The 15,471-nt window shown below is 62.9% G+C and overlaps 1 protein-coding gene across 1 annotated transcript; it reads right to left on the bottom strand.

Annotated features, from left to right (window-relative positions):
• Positions 1-8,691: 8,691 nt before the first annotated feature.
• Positions 8,692-12,510, bottom strand: NKX6-3 (NK6 homeobox 3). The gene is made up of 3 exons (XM_077805701.1): positions 11,799-12,510; positions 9,618-9,787; positions 8,692-9,339 (listed from the first exon to the last, which is right to left on the bottom strand). The coding sequence occupies exons 1-3, from the start codon at positions 12,166-12,168 to the stop codon at positions 9,118-9,120; spliced, it is 762 nt and encodes a 253-aa protein (XP_077661827.1). The 5' UTR covers positions 12,169-12,510; the 3' UTR covers positions 8,692-9,117.
• Between the last annotated feature and the right edge of the window lie 2,961 nt (positions 12,511-15,471).

Genomic DNA, 15,471 nt, shown 5'->3' with positions numbered 1-15,471 from the left:
GGGCCCCCGGTGGAGCCTGCCAGGGGCTGAGTGCTGCTTGTGTGCTTGCCTCTGGCCTTCCGTGGAACCACCAGCCCTGCAAATCGCTGTCTGAGCAGAGTGCTGTGACCACAGCTGCCAGGGCATGGAGCCGTCAGCCTTGCTCCGCTGCAGCCCGTTCTCCTCTGCTCTGGGCCGTGCATCCTCCAAGCTACAGTCTAGCACTGTCTCCTGCTTTCCTAACTGCGGGGGCCTATCGCCTTACTTAAGGGGGAGAGAGTCAGGGAAGGCTGGGCCAGGCATGGGTTGGAGAGCAGCAGCCTGGGAATGGGAGAGTGAAAAGTGCTGGGCTGCTCTCCCTGGCCATTGAGCAGCCAGCCAGCCCCCCCCTGCCCTGGCTCTGCTGCCTAAGCGGGGGATTGGCTGGCTGGATTTCTGGCTGATTCCTTGGCCATGTGCTCTGAATATGTTCCATGATGGGATGAGGCTGCTGGCGATTATGAATTGGAAGTTAGGTGTCCAGAAGTTCCAGAAGTGCTGATTCAGCTGCAATGGGCCAGTGGGTGCTCACAGGATCAGCACATGGGTGGCATGGGGAATGCTGGCAGTGCAACCTAGGAGTGGGCCTGGCAGGCTTGTGCATCCCCAGACCCATGGGCTTAGTCCCATGGGAGCCTTAGAGCCGTTCCCACCTGGGTGAGCCATCTGCCCACCAGGAGAGCTTGGTGTGGTCTCTGGCTCTGAGCACGCCCCAGGCCTCCGCTTCGCAGGGGCTGTTCTCCCTTTGTGCTGTGAGCCTGGGCTCAGGCCCATGTTAGTCCTAAAGTCACTGCAGCTTCTGGGTGCTATGCTCAAGCCCCCAGATCTCCCTGGGCCAGCTGCAGTGGGTCCTGACTAGAGGTTGCCCACAGCCCCATTCTCCTCCCTCTGGCGCTTGGGCTGGTTTATTGCTCCTCCCACATGGGGGCTGGAGGGCCTGGCTTCTGTTTCCCTCTGCCCCAGTGCTGGGCCACTAGCCAGTCCCCTGCAGTGATACCACCAAATGCTGAGACCTGGAGCCCCACCATGAGTCCTTGCTGTGCTGGGTGCCTCCCCCAGGCTCTGCTTCAGCCAGCCTCCCACACAGGGTCTATGGCCCAGCCCCTCCGCACCCTAGTCTTTCCCCTCGAGCTGGGAGGGGGCTGTGCTCCAGCACCCTGGCGTGGGCACTGCACACACCAACATGCCTGCTTAACCCAGGCAAGGGGCTCCAGCGCTGCTCCACTGGGCCTCTCTAACCTGGGGGAAGGAACAGCCACTGGAAGTCACTCCAAGGGGAGTCTTTGCCCCCTATGCCAGGTTCTAGGCTCTCTCTGGGGGATCCCGCTGCTCTCCTCATGTTGCGTGGCCCCCACCTCAAGGCAGAGGCTCTAGCCCCAGCTGCAGCCTAGTTCCAGCTGCATTGCACGGTGTTTTGAAGCACTTCAGGGCCCATGTATGCACAGGGGTTGGTGTGAGCATCAGGCCCACCCCATCCCAGGATCTGGGTACCCTGGGGGGTTGGGATGAGCACCAGGCTCCCCCACCATGTACGTAGGGGGTCACCATGAGCACCAGGCACCCCTGGCCAGGGCACTTGTGTACCCAGAGGGGCCACCAGCAGCCAGGGTGACTGGACAGCAAGTGTGAACAATTGGGGCACTTTTTGTTTTTGGGGGGTGGGGGGGGAGGGAACTGCCTATATAAGACAAAGCCCCTAATATCGGGCTGTCTGGCCACCTCACCATGAGTGCCAGGCCCCCCATCCAGACTCCCATGGAACAGGCGGTTGGCGTAAGCCTGGGGCCCAAGTACTTAAAGGGGTTAGTGCAGATCACCCAGGTGCAAGGGGCAGGGCCCTTGCTGAGCAGCAGGCCTGCTTGGGACCCCTTTCCTGACAGGTATGAGCGAGGCCTTTGTCCCACAGAGGCTTCCTTACAAAGGCTCAGCTCTTGCTGGCCATGCTGCTGGCTTTTGCTTGAGGCACCCTCCCTTGGCCTCTCATTGTCTCCCAGGCTCCCCTGCCTGAGCTGTGAACTGCTGCAGGGATCGGGCCCTCCATGTGCACACCTGGTCATGTCACGCTGTCCGGGCCCCACAGGGGGTGCCCTTTCACCACACGCCAGAGCCCCTGCCCCGGGGGGCTTGGGGAGGAGAGGGGACTAGCTGATGCAGGGAGAGGAGCATCCTCTGGGGGGGGCAGGCACAGAGCCTGCCCTGCCTACGGCAGCACCCCCCAGCCTGGCCCAATCCCCTGCAGCTCCAGCCCTGGTGCCCACCCCCCTGCTGGGCCTCTCCCAGGTCTCTCCACAGCAGATCCCCAAGCCTGCTCCAGGCCTCCTGCAGCTCTCAGGCATTGCTCATGTGTGGGCCTGGCCCCTGGGGCTGGGGAGCACAGTGGCTGGATCCTTCCCTCCACGCAGTGGGGCTGGGCTCTGAACACGTGGACAGCCAAAGCCTTCCAGCACCACCTAAACCAGCGCAGTTACGTGGGCGCCAGGGATCTGGTGCCAGGCCCCAGCTGGGGCTTAGAAGTGCCTGCTCTCAGGGGTGGTAGGGGGCTCTTTACAGACAATGGCCTTGTCCCCGGAAGTGCCTAATCATTCTCCTCACTGTTACAGAGCCCTGGTCCTGCTCCTCCTAGGGTAAGGAGGGGAGACAGGATGCGCTGGTGATGTCTGGGTGTCCCTGCTCCTGCCCTCAGCTCTGAGGTGCTGCGAGTGTCTCTGTGAGTGCCCATGCTGCAGAGCCACGCACCATATCTTCCCCAGGCGGCCAGGCTGGCTGCTCCCTCCTGCTGCCTGGGCAGACTCCGGCAGGCAAGGTGCGTGCCGGCCAGGTTAACATCCATCTTGCCACGCTCCCCCTTCCCGTGGCCCCAGTCAATACGTCTCTCTCCGATGGGAAAGTTAATAAATTTAGCTCTAGATTAAAAGTATCGATCATTTCATTTGTAAACGATAAATAAACAGGGGGCGCTCTGGGCAGCCCACAAGGCAGCTGCTGCTGGCTCTGGCTGGTGCAGCAGTGGGGAGATGGGGACGAGGGGCACTTGGCCCCTCATCTACATTCTGCCCTGCTGCCGGCATTGATTTCCTATTAGTCTCCCTGCACCACCCTGTAGCACATCATTCCAGGAGCTGCTATTAATGGCCTTTTGATAAATAATCACTTGTAAGTCAATAAATTTTTATTAAACAGTTTGGCGCTTTGATTTATGAAAATCCGACGGGGTTTGTCTGGGAGAAAAGGGATGTGGAATTGAAGTGGAGACACCATCCATCTGCCTGCCAGGCTGGCCTGCCTGCCCACACTCACCACCTGCAAACAATTGCCTTTTAACACAAACAGCCCAGCCGGCCAGGGAGCTGGGGGCCAGGGAAACTTTGTCTGCGTCAGAGTTCTTTGCTCGGAGCAGCTGCCAGCCTGAGTTTCTGTGAACGCTTAACTTGGGCAGCGTCTGCATCCCACTGTCCTGCTCTGAGGGCTGCAGGCCCAAGCACAGACAACTGCTGCGGCATTGGATCGGGAGGTAACGGAGGAACCAGCAAACTCAGGGAGAGAAAGGACTGAGAGCCTGCTGTGAGCTCCCCCAGCACAGTGCCCAGCTCAGATGCTAGTGCTGTAAGCTTCTCTGCAGCAGTGCCCTGCACTGCCTCACTGGGCCTCCTGTGCTGTGAGCTTCTGCATAGCAGTGCCCTGTCTGTGCCCAGCCAGGCCCCAGTGCTGAGAACGGCAATAGACTGTCCATGCCAGTCTGGGCTAGGGTACACCCCCCTCGCCCACCCCAGCAATCTGAGCTCCCTGTGGGTAACCAGTGGATGGTGCAGGAGCTGGGGGCCGAGGGAACCAAAGGGATGACTAGTTTTTTCAGGGTAGTGGTGTGTCCCCCATTGGGGAGGCCTGCCTGGCTATGGGTACTGTCTGAGCCCCATAGCTGGGGGAGAGGCTGGCACCCTGTTGGCCAGGTGTAACCCAGAGCAGGTAGAGCAGCACCCATTCGATGGCTGCGCTTCTAGATCTGAGTGTGTGTGTGTGCAGAGGCTTCTGGCCCCACTGTGTCACCTGGCTTGGAGACATGAGCATGGCTAGCCCAGAGGGTGATGCGGGAGCCTAGGTGGGCGGGTGAAGGGAGTGAGCTAGCCCTCCCTGGCAGCACAGGGGTCTGTGGGGCAGAGCTGGCCCCCTCTGGAAGGGCTGCAGCAGAGGAGCCAAGTTGGGGCAGGCTGGTTACAGCTACTATTTGTCACTCTCCCTGGCTGCAGGAGGCCCTTTGCCACCTGCTTTATTTGTCTCCTGGTGCTGACGTGGCAGCAGACAGGTGTTAAACTACTTAATCACTTTAAAATTGTTTTAATTTTCTGTTTTTTATTGATCTCCCCAGCACCAATTAATCAGCTCACTGGACCAGGCAGTTAGTACATTAAAAATTGTCAGCCACACCGGGCAGCTTAGAAAATGTCAAAAAAATATCCCGCCAGCTTCCTCGCAGAGCAGAGCCCAGGCTCCCAGCCAAGCGGCTACCTCTGGGGCTCAGGGCTGCTGAGACCCCCAAGAACCCACTGACCAGAGGAGTTTGCAGGGGGAGCCCCATATTCCTGGGGCCTGGCTTCTCCAACCACCAGCTTACCTGAGTCGCTGGACAGGACCAGGCCTTGATGCTCTTGGCACCCTGGTGTGAGGCCTCCAGCCTGGCCCCTGGCTCTCTTCAGGGCTGCTTCTTTCGCTGGCATTCCTTCCTCCCCACCTGCCCCCCAGGAGGAGTCAGGGGGTGGCACAACCTGGGCAGTGTTGCCGCCCCTGGCACCTCTTCGCTCTGTGGGAGAGGGCAGGGGCTGCTGGGCCCAGACACCCAGGGGACCCCACTGAGGGGGTGGGGACTGGGGTCAGAGTGGGGCTAGCCGAGGGGCCTGCGCTTTGCAGTGGCAGGGCTGCCAAGAGGCCTGCAGGACAGGGAGGGTCCCACACTGCCAGGCGCCTGGCTTTGAGCTCAGCCCCTCCCTTGAGAGGCTGAGGGAGCCGGGGAGAGGCTGGCAGCAGGAGAGCGAGGTGAATGCAGGCGACAGGGCCCGAGGGCGAGCGGGAGGGCTGCCAGGGCCAGCGGGCAGCCAGGCACTGCGGGCAGGGGGCACCGGCTCCGGGGAGGGGGCAGGCGGCCTGTGGCTCAGGACATTACGTTGCTGTGGCCCAGCGGAGGGTCACGACTCAGCCGGCCAGGCACCTGCAGGCTGCAGATGGGGCCGTGCGGCCTGTTAGGCTCCGCACAGGGCTAGCCGGCGCGCCCCTGTGCCCGGAGCCTGGCGGGGCCAGAGTCCTTCCTGGCACCAGGGCTGGGTAGCCAGCGGCAGTGCCCTGGGGCCCGGGGCTTGGCCTGCGGGCGGCCAGGCTCCAGGCTCATGGGGCCATGCTAGTCTCCACGCTGCAGGCCTCAGCCTGTCACCGAAGGAGCCCCCTCCCGCAATGGCGTACCCTGGGGCCACCCCACGGGATCCTGCCCTGCTCCCCCACAGCGCCAGGGCAGAGATTTGCTATAGGTCATCATTCAGTGGGAAGGGCTCTTGTGCTGCCGGGAGCCAGGCTGTGCTGGTGTGGGGCTCACTGTAGGGCCTGGGGCTGTATTGGGGGCTGCTGTAGAGACAGGTTGAGTGGTCAGGGGCTGGTGGAGCTGGGGGCCAGGCTGTGGCATTGGGGTTGGGGGATGGGCAGTGGCGTGGGGAGGGCATGCCTTGGCGTTGGGGGAGCCGGGCTGGGGGCCAGGCTGTGGCATTGGGGATGGGGGATGGGCAGTGGCGCTGGGGGCTGTGCGGTTGGGTGGGGGGCAGCCATGCCGTGGGGGTGGGGACTGGGCGGTGGTGCTGGAGGCCATGCCGTGGCATTGGGGGTGGGGAGGGTGGGGCAATTACGCTGGGGGAGGCATGCCATGGCATTAGGAGGGGCTGGCGGGGGCCATGCTGTGGCACTGGGGGTGGGCGGGCTGTGTGCATGGGGGAGGCATGCCATGGCATTGGGAGGGGCTGGGCTGTGGTGGGGGGGAGGCATGCCATGGCATTGGGAGGGGCTGGACTGGGGGCCATGCTGTGGCATTGGGGGTGGGCAGGCTGTGCGGGGGGTGGGAGGCATGCCGTGGCGTTGGGAGGGGCTGGGGGGCCATGCCATGGCATTGGGGGGGGGCTGGGCTGTGTGTGTGGGGGGGAGGCATGCCGTGGCATTGGGAGGGGCTGGACTGGGGGGGCCGTACCGTGGTGCCAGCAGACAGGCCGTGCTGTGACCCCGGGGCTGCATTGCATTGGTGATGGTTTCACAACAGTGGGGACTGGCGGACGGTGCAGCGCTGGGCTTTGATGCCAGGCAGGGACTGCTGGAGGTCTGTTGGGGGTCTAGACCCCAATGGGTCATGGCAGCTGGGCTGGGCTACCTGGTTAAAGGTGCCCCCCCACACTAATCACTCTATGATAGGCCCACACCACCTTATCTCCTATTGATTTCCTCCCCAGGATGCTGCAGCTTGTTTGCTCACAGCTGGCCACCATGTAATTGGCTCTCACCTTTGGTAAGTAGGAGAGCTTATCAGGGGCTGGGTTATTTGCTAGCACACAGTGACGTGCGCGAGTTCGCACACATGGCTCACAATTGGGGGTGCCCAGGCCCGTCGCATGTGGCCTGGCTAGGGCACCCTGTCCCCATTCCTTGGCATCACCAATCCAGTGAGGCCCAAACCTTGTACCAGGGTGACCCACCAACTGCACTTTGTCTTTTTTGCAATCCACCCGCGGGACAAATTTTTTGCAGGGTGGCACCTAAAATCAGGCCAGCGTCCTTCTCCACCATTGCCTCGCCCTCCTGGGAGGGGCCAGTGGCCACTGGCTGCAGCACCTTCTGCCCTGGCACGGCCACCTTAATTCCTCCCGGGCGGTGGAACGGGAGCCTGTCCCACCTCAGCCTGCAGCAGCAGCTCCTGGCCTGTGGGGCTGTGGCCAGCTCGCCAGCGATGCTGTTGTGAAGGACGGAGGCCAAATCTGAGTAGCTTTGCACCAGTTTGCGATGCCTGGCACTGAGGGGAAAGCCCAGACCCACAGGAAAAGAGCTGCAGGGGGATTGGCTTGCACTACAACAGCCTCCCTCTCCCTCCCAACCCCGAAATACCCGCTACCCCAGGGCTACCACACCCAGGCAGGGTCAGAGTCTGGCCAGCCCGTGGTTGGTGCAGTAGGAGCAGGAGAACCATGTTTACATGGGAACGTGGCATGCGTGCACAAGTGCACACTCGTCCCCTATTGCAGGGGCTGTGCCCGTACTTTAACTGAACACATGGTATGCAGTCCGCCCGCCCCGGCGCGTCTCAGAGCAAGCCTGGCTCCGACTCTGAGCGCAGGCCAGCCCAGCCCCTTGGGGCAGCCCATATGCGCCCTACAGGCAGTGCTGTGCCCAGGAGGGGCTGGGGAAGCCAGCCTGGGGGCTAGCATGGGCGAGGGCACACCCATGCTGCTCCGGGCACACTCGCTTGTGACCCACGCATAGGGTGGGCGGAGGGCGTGTGCAGGTTGGAGTGGCAGTAAACACTCCTTTGCTATTGACGCACCATCAATCGTGTGGCTGCGACAGGTGAATGGGCTTTCACTCACTGCCCCAAGATAAATGGTATTTATTTGCTGCTAATACGTTCCAACAAGAGGCCTAACGAGCGACTTTTGAACTGGTGCCTCATGCAGTAGCTCAGGGTATGCTGAGCACCTGAGAGCTACAAGCTGCAAAGAAACCCCGAGCTCCCCTCCCCTCCAGGGCACTGACCCTGCTCCCCACAGCACCCCGGCTGGGAGAGGCTGGCACTGGGGTAGCTGGGTGCTCCTGCTGCATTCAGCACTCTGCTGTATGAGGCGGGTCTACAACAGTGTCTCTGCGGCTGTTGGGCTAACCTCCCACCTGTGACTGGTCACGCTGCTCCTGGCCTGTCTGGACCCCTCCCCCAGCACCCCATGGCCATCGCCCCGTACAGCTGGACGGTTCTCCATGGCTCAGGGCAGCAGCCCTCACAGCGTTACTGCCTGTGCGTGAACGTCCGTGCTGGCCGGCCTCGGACACTAATGCTTGGCCAGAGGGCTCCAAATGCCGCCTGCTGGGGTACCCGCCCTGCATGGAGCCGCGCGGGTCGGCTTCGCCCGACCCAGGGAGCTGCGCGGATCAGGTTTGCCCGGGCAAGTGACCAGCACAGACTCAGGCAGGAGCAGGGTGACAGCACGCAGGCCCTGCTGAGTCCATGGGGCAGAGAGCAGGGCTGAGCTAATGAGGAAAGATGGGGCAACGCCCCAGGTCAAACTTCAAATTAATTAATAAATAATGTACCCGCAGGAATCTAGTGCTGGTGGCTCCAGGACTGCGACCTTTCCCACAGCAGCGCTGTCAAGGCTGCCTGCCAGCGTCACCACGGCAGTGCCAGCATCCTTTCAGCGGCTCCCCAGCTCAGCTACTGTCTTTCAGCCCCAGTGAGTGTCCCCAGCGCCTCTCCTTGGTTGCGTACTGAGCCGAGGCCCAGGCCAGCCAACACTCAGTGCAGGTCCCGCAGGGACACTTTGCTCAGTGGGGGGTTCAATGGGTTGTGCTTAACACCCCCACCAGGCAGCTCAGCCATCAACACTCTGCTACCGCCCCAGCCAGCTGCACCCACGGACACGCCACAGTCAAATAACTGCCCAGATGCAGAGGGGGCTGGGACCTTTATTTCATCACTGCTCATGGCACGGCATGGTCTGTAACACCAACAGCCCGGGACATACCGGAGCCCGGCTTCCTCCTGCCCAGGGTGGGGGCAGCACCCTCCCAGAATGGGGCAGGAACAGAGGCAGAGCCCCCCTTTCCCATTTGCAGCCTGGCTCTATGGCCCAAGGCTGCACCAGCAGCTCCTGTTGGGTCAGGGCTGCTCCTGTCCCCTCACGACTCAGCCGGGGAGGAGGCAGGCTCCAGCAACCCTGCTCCAGGACCCTGTACCTCACGGCTCGACCCCTCCTGCTCAGAGCAGCCCCTGCCAGCTCGGGCGCTGCTCTGCGTGTCTCTGGCTCCGAGCAGGCTGGTGCACAGGCATCTCGGGCATGGGGCCAGTGCCAGGCACTGCAGGGGGCCGGTGGCTCAGCCACTGTGGGTGCCCAGGCTGAGCACCGAGAACGCAGCCCGGTGCTTCCTCAGCAGCAGGCGGATCTTCTCGTCGTCCGAGTCAGGGTCCAGGGGCTTGTTGTATTCGTCGTCCTCGGTCTCAGAGGCGGCCCGCTCGCCCACCGCCCGCTGTGAGGAGGACGAGGGCTCCAGCGCACTCTTCTTCCGCCATTTGGTCCGTCGGTTCTGGAACCACACCTGGCCGGGGATGGGGAGTGCGTTAGGGCTGCACTGAGCTGATGGGCCCCCCTCCCAGCTCCCTGTTCATCCCCACTGCTGCTGAGGGGTGACCAGCCCCCACTGCCCTGGCCAAGCCCCTCAGTGCCCAGTGAACCGCACCCCCCACAGGCCAGTTTGCCTAAGGATCCAGCCCGGCCCTGAGGGAGCTCGGGTCAGTCTCCACTGGCCCCTTTAACAAAACGGCCCTGAGTGGCCCGGCCCCTGAGTCCCAGGGCTGGCCCTCGCCCCTCACTCACCTTCACCTGCGACTCGGTCATACCGAGGGAATAGGCCAGACGTGCCCGCTCGGGCCCTGCCAGGTACTTGGTCTGCTCAAAGGTTTTCTCCAGCGCAAAGATCTGGTGGCCAGTGAAGGTGGGGCGCGTGTGCTTCTTTTTGTGGATGCTGTCGGCCAGGTGAGCCGGGGCTGGGGGAGGGAGGGGACCGGTCAGTGCAGGGGGTCTGGCGCAGCTTGAACTGACCAGCCAGGCACCTACTGCCCCAGAGGGCGCAGCTGGGCAGGACGCGCAGAGCCCTAGCGGAGCCCAGTGGGAGCTGTGCCTGCAGCCCCCCGCCGAGTGGGTTGTGCCCCACTGTCCCCCCTTTCCCTGGGGTGACAGTTCCCCCCCCCATGAGCAGGACATGCCTTATGCTCCTCCCTGGGTAACAGTAACCCCCAGAGGGGAATGTGCCCTGCAACCTTCCCCGGGGAGCTGGTAACCCCCCCAGAGCAACAGTAACACCCCCCCCTCCCCCAGAGCAGGCCCTCTCCTGCAGAGTGACAGTAACCCCCCCAGAGCAGGACCACCCCCCCCCGGAGTGACAGTAACACCTCCCTCCCCCAGAGCAGGACACCCCCCCAGAGCAAGACGTGCCTCCCCGAGGGTGATGGTAACACTGCTTTTGAGTGGGATGCTCCCCATGCCCTGACCAGAGCAATAACTCCCCACCCATAAAGCTGGACATTCCCCACAACCTCCCCGGGTGACAGTAACTCTCCCCCCACAGTGGGCTGCTCCCTGTGCCCCCCCCAGCCCTCAGGGTGACCGTAACGCCCTGTATTGGGCACGCTGTTCTGTCCCCTGAGTGGGGTCTGGCACCTGCTGGGCTTGTTTCAGATGCTGTCATCACAGCCACAAGGGATGGGCCCCCCACGCCTCCATCAGGGAAACGGAGGCCCAGCCCCACCCCCACGAGTGACATCAAATGCCCTTGAGAGGCCCAGTGGCCCTTGTGCCACATGGCACCCCGGTGCCCAGCAGCAAGTGGGGCACGCACGCTGCCTTGCCCAGCCAGCCAGGGGCATGGTGCCCATCCCGGCTGCTCCCCAGTCAAGGCCAGCTGCTGTGGCTGGCTTAAAGCAGCCACTCGTGGCCCAAGGGCTTGTGCTAGCATGAGCAGTGGGGAAGTGCCCCAGGGCAGCCTGTCCCTCAGGGCCTGGGCTCCCCCCATGTTGGCCGCCATGGGGTTCTGGAACAGGGGCTTGTGGCTACAGGGCCAGGCTTTCCGGGGCACCCACATGTCAGGTGTGTTTTGGGTGCTGAGCCCCTAAGGACACCCACAGGGTTGGGGATCAATCAACCCACTCCTCCCAGCACTCATCCAACACATCCCTTGGAGGGGTGGGCAGGGCAGGCTGACAGGTCCCTGCAGGCTCTGCCCCAGTCCTGCTGTCCCACCCTCTCCCTTGAGCCAGGTGGTCCCTGAGCTGGCTCCTCTCCCTGCCCCGTGGGCTGAATGTAGCACGCCCTGGAGCTCGCGCTGCTGGCGAAGAGAGCAGAGTTCCCACCCATGCAGCAAGGCGCCCAGCTGGGGCAGGGGGATTCTGCCCCCAGCTCGGGATTCTGGGGCTCAGCCCCTCTCCCTGCAGCGGGCTCAGCTCTGTCCCTGCGGGGGGAAGGACGCTGATTTCTGCCCTGCCCTAGAACGGTTCTAACCTCTCCCCTCCACCCACCAGCGGGTGCGTAAAGTGACTTGGGTCCCAGCAGCAGTGGCCCAGGAAAGCAGTTGTGCCGTCACCTGCCATCCTTCCCAGGCATCCTCCCTGGCGCTCAGCACAGACACTCACCAGCCTCTGAGCACAGCCCTGGGACCCTCCCAGCTCTGCCTCCGAGTGGGTCATGGCCAGGCAGAGTGGAGGGGGCAGGGCAGGGCCCTTCTGAGCTGTCTCTGACCTCCCCAGCAGAATGGTCCCGCGGAGGGTGGCCCTGCCCCAAGTGCCCGGCACCTGCCCCAGGCTGGGAGCAGCAGCGGCTTTGCTGCCCAGACAGGGAGCGGAGCACGGGCTATGGGGCGCAGGTGGGCTGGGGCAGTTGGTAGGGGCATGGGGAGCATGGGCTAGTGGGGCCTGCTAAGCCAAACCTCTGTGTCTGGCCTCGTGCTGCCGAGCCCCCTGCCCCCCCCCGCCCCCCAGCTGCGGTGCCAAGCCAGGTACTTACTGCTGCCGCATGGTCGGCCTCCTCGCCAGTCCTGGCTGGTTTCTGCCCAGCAGTCCCTGCCACGGGATGGATAGTCGCTCCCTCCCTTGGAGAAGGGCCCCACCTGGGGTCCGTAGTAGACGGGCTGGGAACCCAGGCTGTTAAAGCCGCCCGTGTGGGGGTAGGCGGAGAGCAGGCTGCTGTTTGGGCGGCTCAGGATGTCGGTAATGCCGTGCGGCGTGCCGGCTGCCAGCTGGGCGCTGAGTCCTGGTGGGCTGAGTTTGTAGAAGGAGTTCTGCACTGAGTACTGGCACATGGGGGCCTTCGCCTCCGGGAAGGGGGCCAGCGAGGGGCTGTTGAGCAGGAACGTCCCCTGTAGGTTGGCGTCCATGGCGCCGCTTCGCCCCGGCGGAGGCCGGTGAATGCACTAAGCCGGCCCCTAGCGCCCCGGCTGCATGCCGCCTGCTAGCAAAGCCATCCCAGGCAGCCTGGCCTCGGTGCAGGGCCGTGCCCGCTGGCCACAGTCCTGCCGCTTCCCGACAGCCCTGCCTGGGCGTCAGCTGCTGGCACCGCCCGGGCAGCGGGCGTCACAGCAGCCTTGTGCCCCGGTGGGCTCCCGGGGGGCAGACTGGTCCAGGAGCACCTTGCCAGGGCTGGCCAGGGCTCAGGCCCAGCCCATGCAATGCCAGGGCCGGCTTGCCTGGCTGACCCCAGGTGCCCCCAGAGACGCTGCGCCCAGGCCCCTGCCACAGAAGTTTAACTTCAAGAGAAGCAACATTTCTCTGATAAAGATGTGGGCCATTAGAATACTGGACCCCGATTGGCTGAGCTGCTGGGGCTAAGCTCCCATTGGCTGGGTGACAGGGCAGGCCCTGGATTGGCTCAGCCCAGACAAATTGCAATTTGAAAGATTAGCTGTAAAAAATTATCAGCTGCTTGCTGCGGGGCTCAGAGCCCAGGCCTGGGGCTGCCCCATACCCCAGCCAGGGACGCTGCGCCAGGAGCCCAGGCTGGGCTGGGCGGGGCAGGGCCATGCAGGTGTGTGCAGCGGCCACGGGGTTGGGGACTGCCTGGGCCAGAGGGTGCAAGGCCACGTGTGCGCAGCGGGGCCTGGGTGAGCGTGCAGGTCTGGCTATGTGCACCTGCACACATGCCGGAGAGCGCGGGCTGCCTGTGTGTGCAGCGCCCCAGCCCCAGCCGTGGGGGTCCATACCTGTGCGCGCCACTATTTGGCCATGGCGGGCGTGGAGACGGTGGTGGGGCTGCATGTGATAGAGTGTGTGTGCGGGGGGTGCTATTGTGTGTTGTGTAGCTGCGTATGGGGGGTATTGTGTGTATGGAGCGGGAGCACTCGTGTCTGCGGTGCAGTGCCCCGTGGCTGCTGGCTTGTGGTTGGTGGGCTTGCCTGGCCTTAGCCCACATGGCGCCCGGGCCCTGCAGGGGTTCCAGGGCAGAGGCCGCACCGCTCCCTCTGACCCCAGGGCCCACACAGCCGCCCACACTGATGGACAGCAGCTGTGGGGAGGTGCGAGCAGCCAACAGGCCTGATCCCTTGGGCTGCAGCGCAGGGCTCCTGGTTCGTGTGATGTGTCAGCTCAATGAATGGGGCTGGGCGGGTGTGATTGCCCCAGCCTGGCGGGCTCCATTTTGTAGTATTAATTGTCCCTACTTGTACAAGCAGTGTCCTCCCGCTCCAGCCTGCCAGCCCCCGTGTGACGAAGTGGAACTGTTCTTAATGTTTCCTCTGAATAGTGTGGGGGTGCCTCAGTTTCTCCTAAGCAGTTCTTAAGTATCTAGATGGTGGGGTAAAGGTGTATGATCATTGCAGAGCCCTAGAGGGCAGGTGTGTGCAGGGGTCTGGACACAGAGGATGGCCGACACCCTGTTTCCTGGCACCTGATGGGCTGGGCCCTTCCCCCCTGCAAGGTGAGAGCTAAAGGGTTGGAGAACAAAGGAATCCGGTGACCTCCTGGCCCGGGAAAGGGACAAAGCCCAGAGGAGGAGGGGCTGGAGAGAGTTTCAGTTTAGGGCTGGCTGGAGACATGGAGTGAAGGGCAGATGTGGTTGTCTGGCTCACTGACCCCAAAATGGACCCAGCTGAGGGGTCCGGTTCTCTGCACCTACAAGCTCTGTTTTAGACCATGTTCGTGTCGTCTAATTAACCTTCTGTTTTCCTGGCTGGCTGAGAGTCACGTCTGACTGCGAAGTTGGGGGGCAGGACCCTCTGGCTTCCCCAGGAGCTCCGCCTGAGTGGACTCGAGGTGGGAAGTGCATGGAGGGGCAGAGGATGCTGAATGCTCCGAGGTCAGACCCAGGAAGATGGAAGCTGTGTGAGCTGTGTCCCCTGAAGACAGGCTGCTCACAGGAAGGCGGCTGCCCCAGAGTCCTGACTGTCTTCATGGGGAGCAGTTCCAGAGCATCGCCCAGGGACTCCGTGACAACTGGTGGCAGAGGTGGGATGTACTGCACCCCATGGGCAGCGCTTCCTGCAGTAAGTGACGGGGGAGCAGTAAAACAAAGGGGGATTGACGAGGACCAGGCGTGCTGAAGGCTCAGAGAGGAGCGGTTTCGGGGGGCGGTTAACCCCTGGGAGTGTGTGACCAGCAAGAAGGACTGTGCAGTAATGGGGTCCCCCTGGGGACTGCGGTGAGCAGTCTCAGGGGCGGAGGAGCCTGCAGCTTGGCCCTGGGAGAGAGAAGGACTTTTGCAGTAACAGAGTTCCCCGGGGGATTGCAGCGAGCAGTCCAAGGGGCAGAGGAGTCTGCCACTCGACCCTGGCAAAGAGGTGGTGACCTCGAGAAGGGCTGGCACACTAGGGGTTCTCCCTGGAAACCGTGGGGAGCTGAGAGCACACAGGTCTGTGAGTCCACAACAACTTGGGAAGAGCGGAGTGACGGCCTGTCACTGTCTCCTTAAGAAGGACATTGTAACCCTGTGCAGAAAGAGAGGGTTGAGCGTTGGAAAGTTCACCAAGGCACAGTTCATCGTGCAGCTGGAGGAGGATGACCGCTCTAAGGAACAGATTCCTGACCCCAAATGGGGCTATAGCAGGATCTGGGAGCAGCTGGAGTGGGAGCCAGGCACCCCCAAGACTCCTGTCCCTGACCAGACAAGGGTCTTCACGATCGGGTTCCCCATCAGGGGATCGGAGACGGACGGGATTGGAGCTGAGTCTGAGAGAGCAAGAGGACTGTGGGAGACAGCGAGAGCCCGAGAAAGAGCTGCAGCATGAACTGGCGGTAGGGGAGCGGAGAGGCCTAGGGGACCTCCCCGGGGTGAGTGGGGATAGACCCCGGGGTGCCAGTTCCGCAGGGAGCCTCGAGACTATATTGCTGCCCCTGGTTATGGAGGGGGGTGTGTGGATGTCACCTCACTGCCTTTGAGCAGGCTGGCGATTTGAACCAAGGGGACCCTGCGGAAAAGCCCCGGTGTCTAGCTCCCTTGCTGGGTCCCAAGGACACAGACTCCATCTGCCAGATGGGTGGGGAGGTGGACAGGCTCCCACTCCTGACCCCAACCTGTATGTCTGTGTGGAGTTTCCTGGGGCCAGGCCCCTCGGACCTCCAGTGGGAGCGGAAGGGGATGGTCAATGGGGAGACATTCCTGGGGTGGCGAGATCCTGGGACAGAGAGAACTGGTGTCAGGCCCTGGATGGTGCAGCCTCAGATGCTGAGGGGCTGTGTGAGCTGGGTGA

The sequence above is a fragment of the Eretmochelys imbricata genome, chromosome 26 (assembly GCF_965152235.1).
Source record: "Eretmochelys imbricata isolate rEreImb1 chromosome 26, rEreImb1.hap1, whole genome shotgun sequence".
Taxonomy (NCBI): domain Eukaryota; kingdom Metazoa; phylum Chordata; order Testudines; family Cheloniidae; genus Eretmochelys; species Eretmochelys imbricata.
This window is presented reverse-complemented; position numbering and strand designations above follow the sequence as displayed.

What these genes read in the sequence shown, in the direction of transcription:
- NKX6-3 (XM_077805701.1), bottom strand. Translation starts at nt 12,168, where the DNA reads ATGGACGCCAACCTACAGGGGACGTTCCTGCTCAACAGCCCCTCGCTG. An exon ending in AGGCCGACCATGCGGCAGCA is followed by an intron (nt 9,788 to 11,798) that starts GTAAGTACCTGG and finishes TCCCTCCCCCAG; the next exon opens with CCCCGGCTCACCTGGCCGAC. An exon ending in TGACCGAGTCGCAGGTGAAG is followed by an intron (nt 9,340 to 9,617) that starts GTGAGTGAGGGG and finishes ATCCCCGGCCAG; the next exon opens with GTGTGGTTCCAGAACCGACG.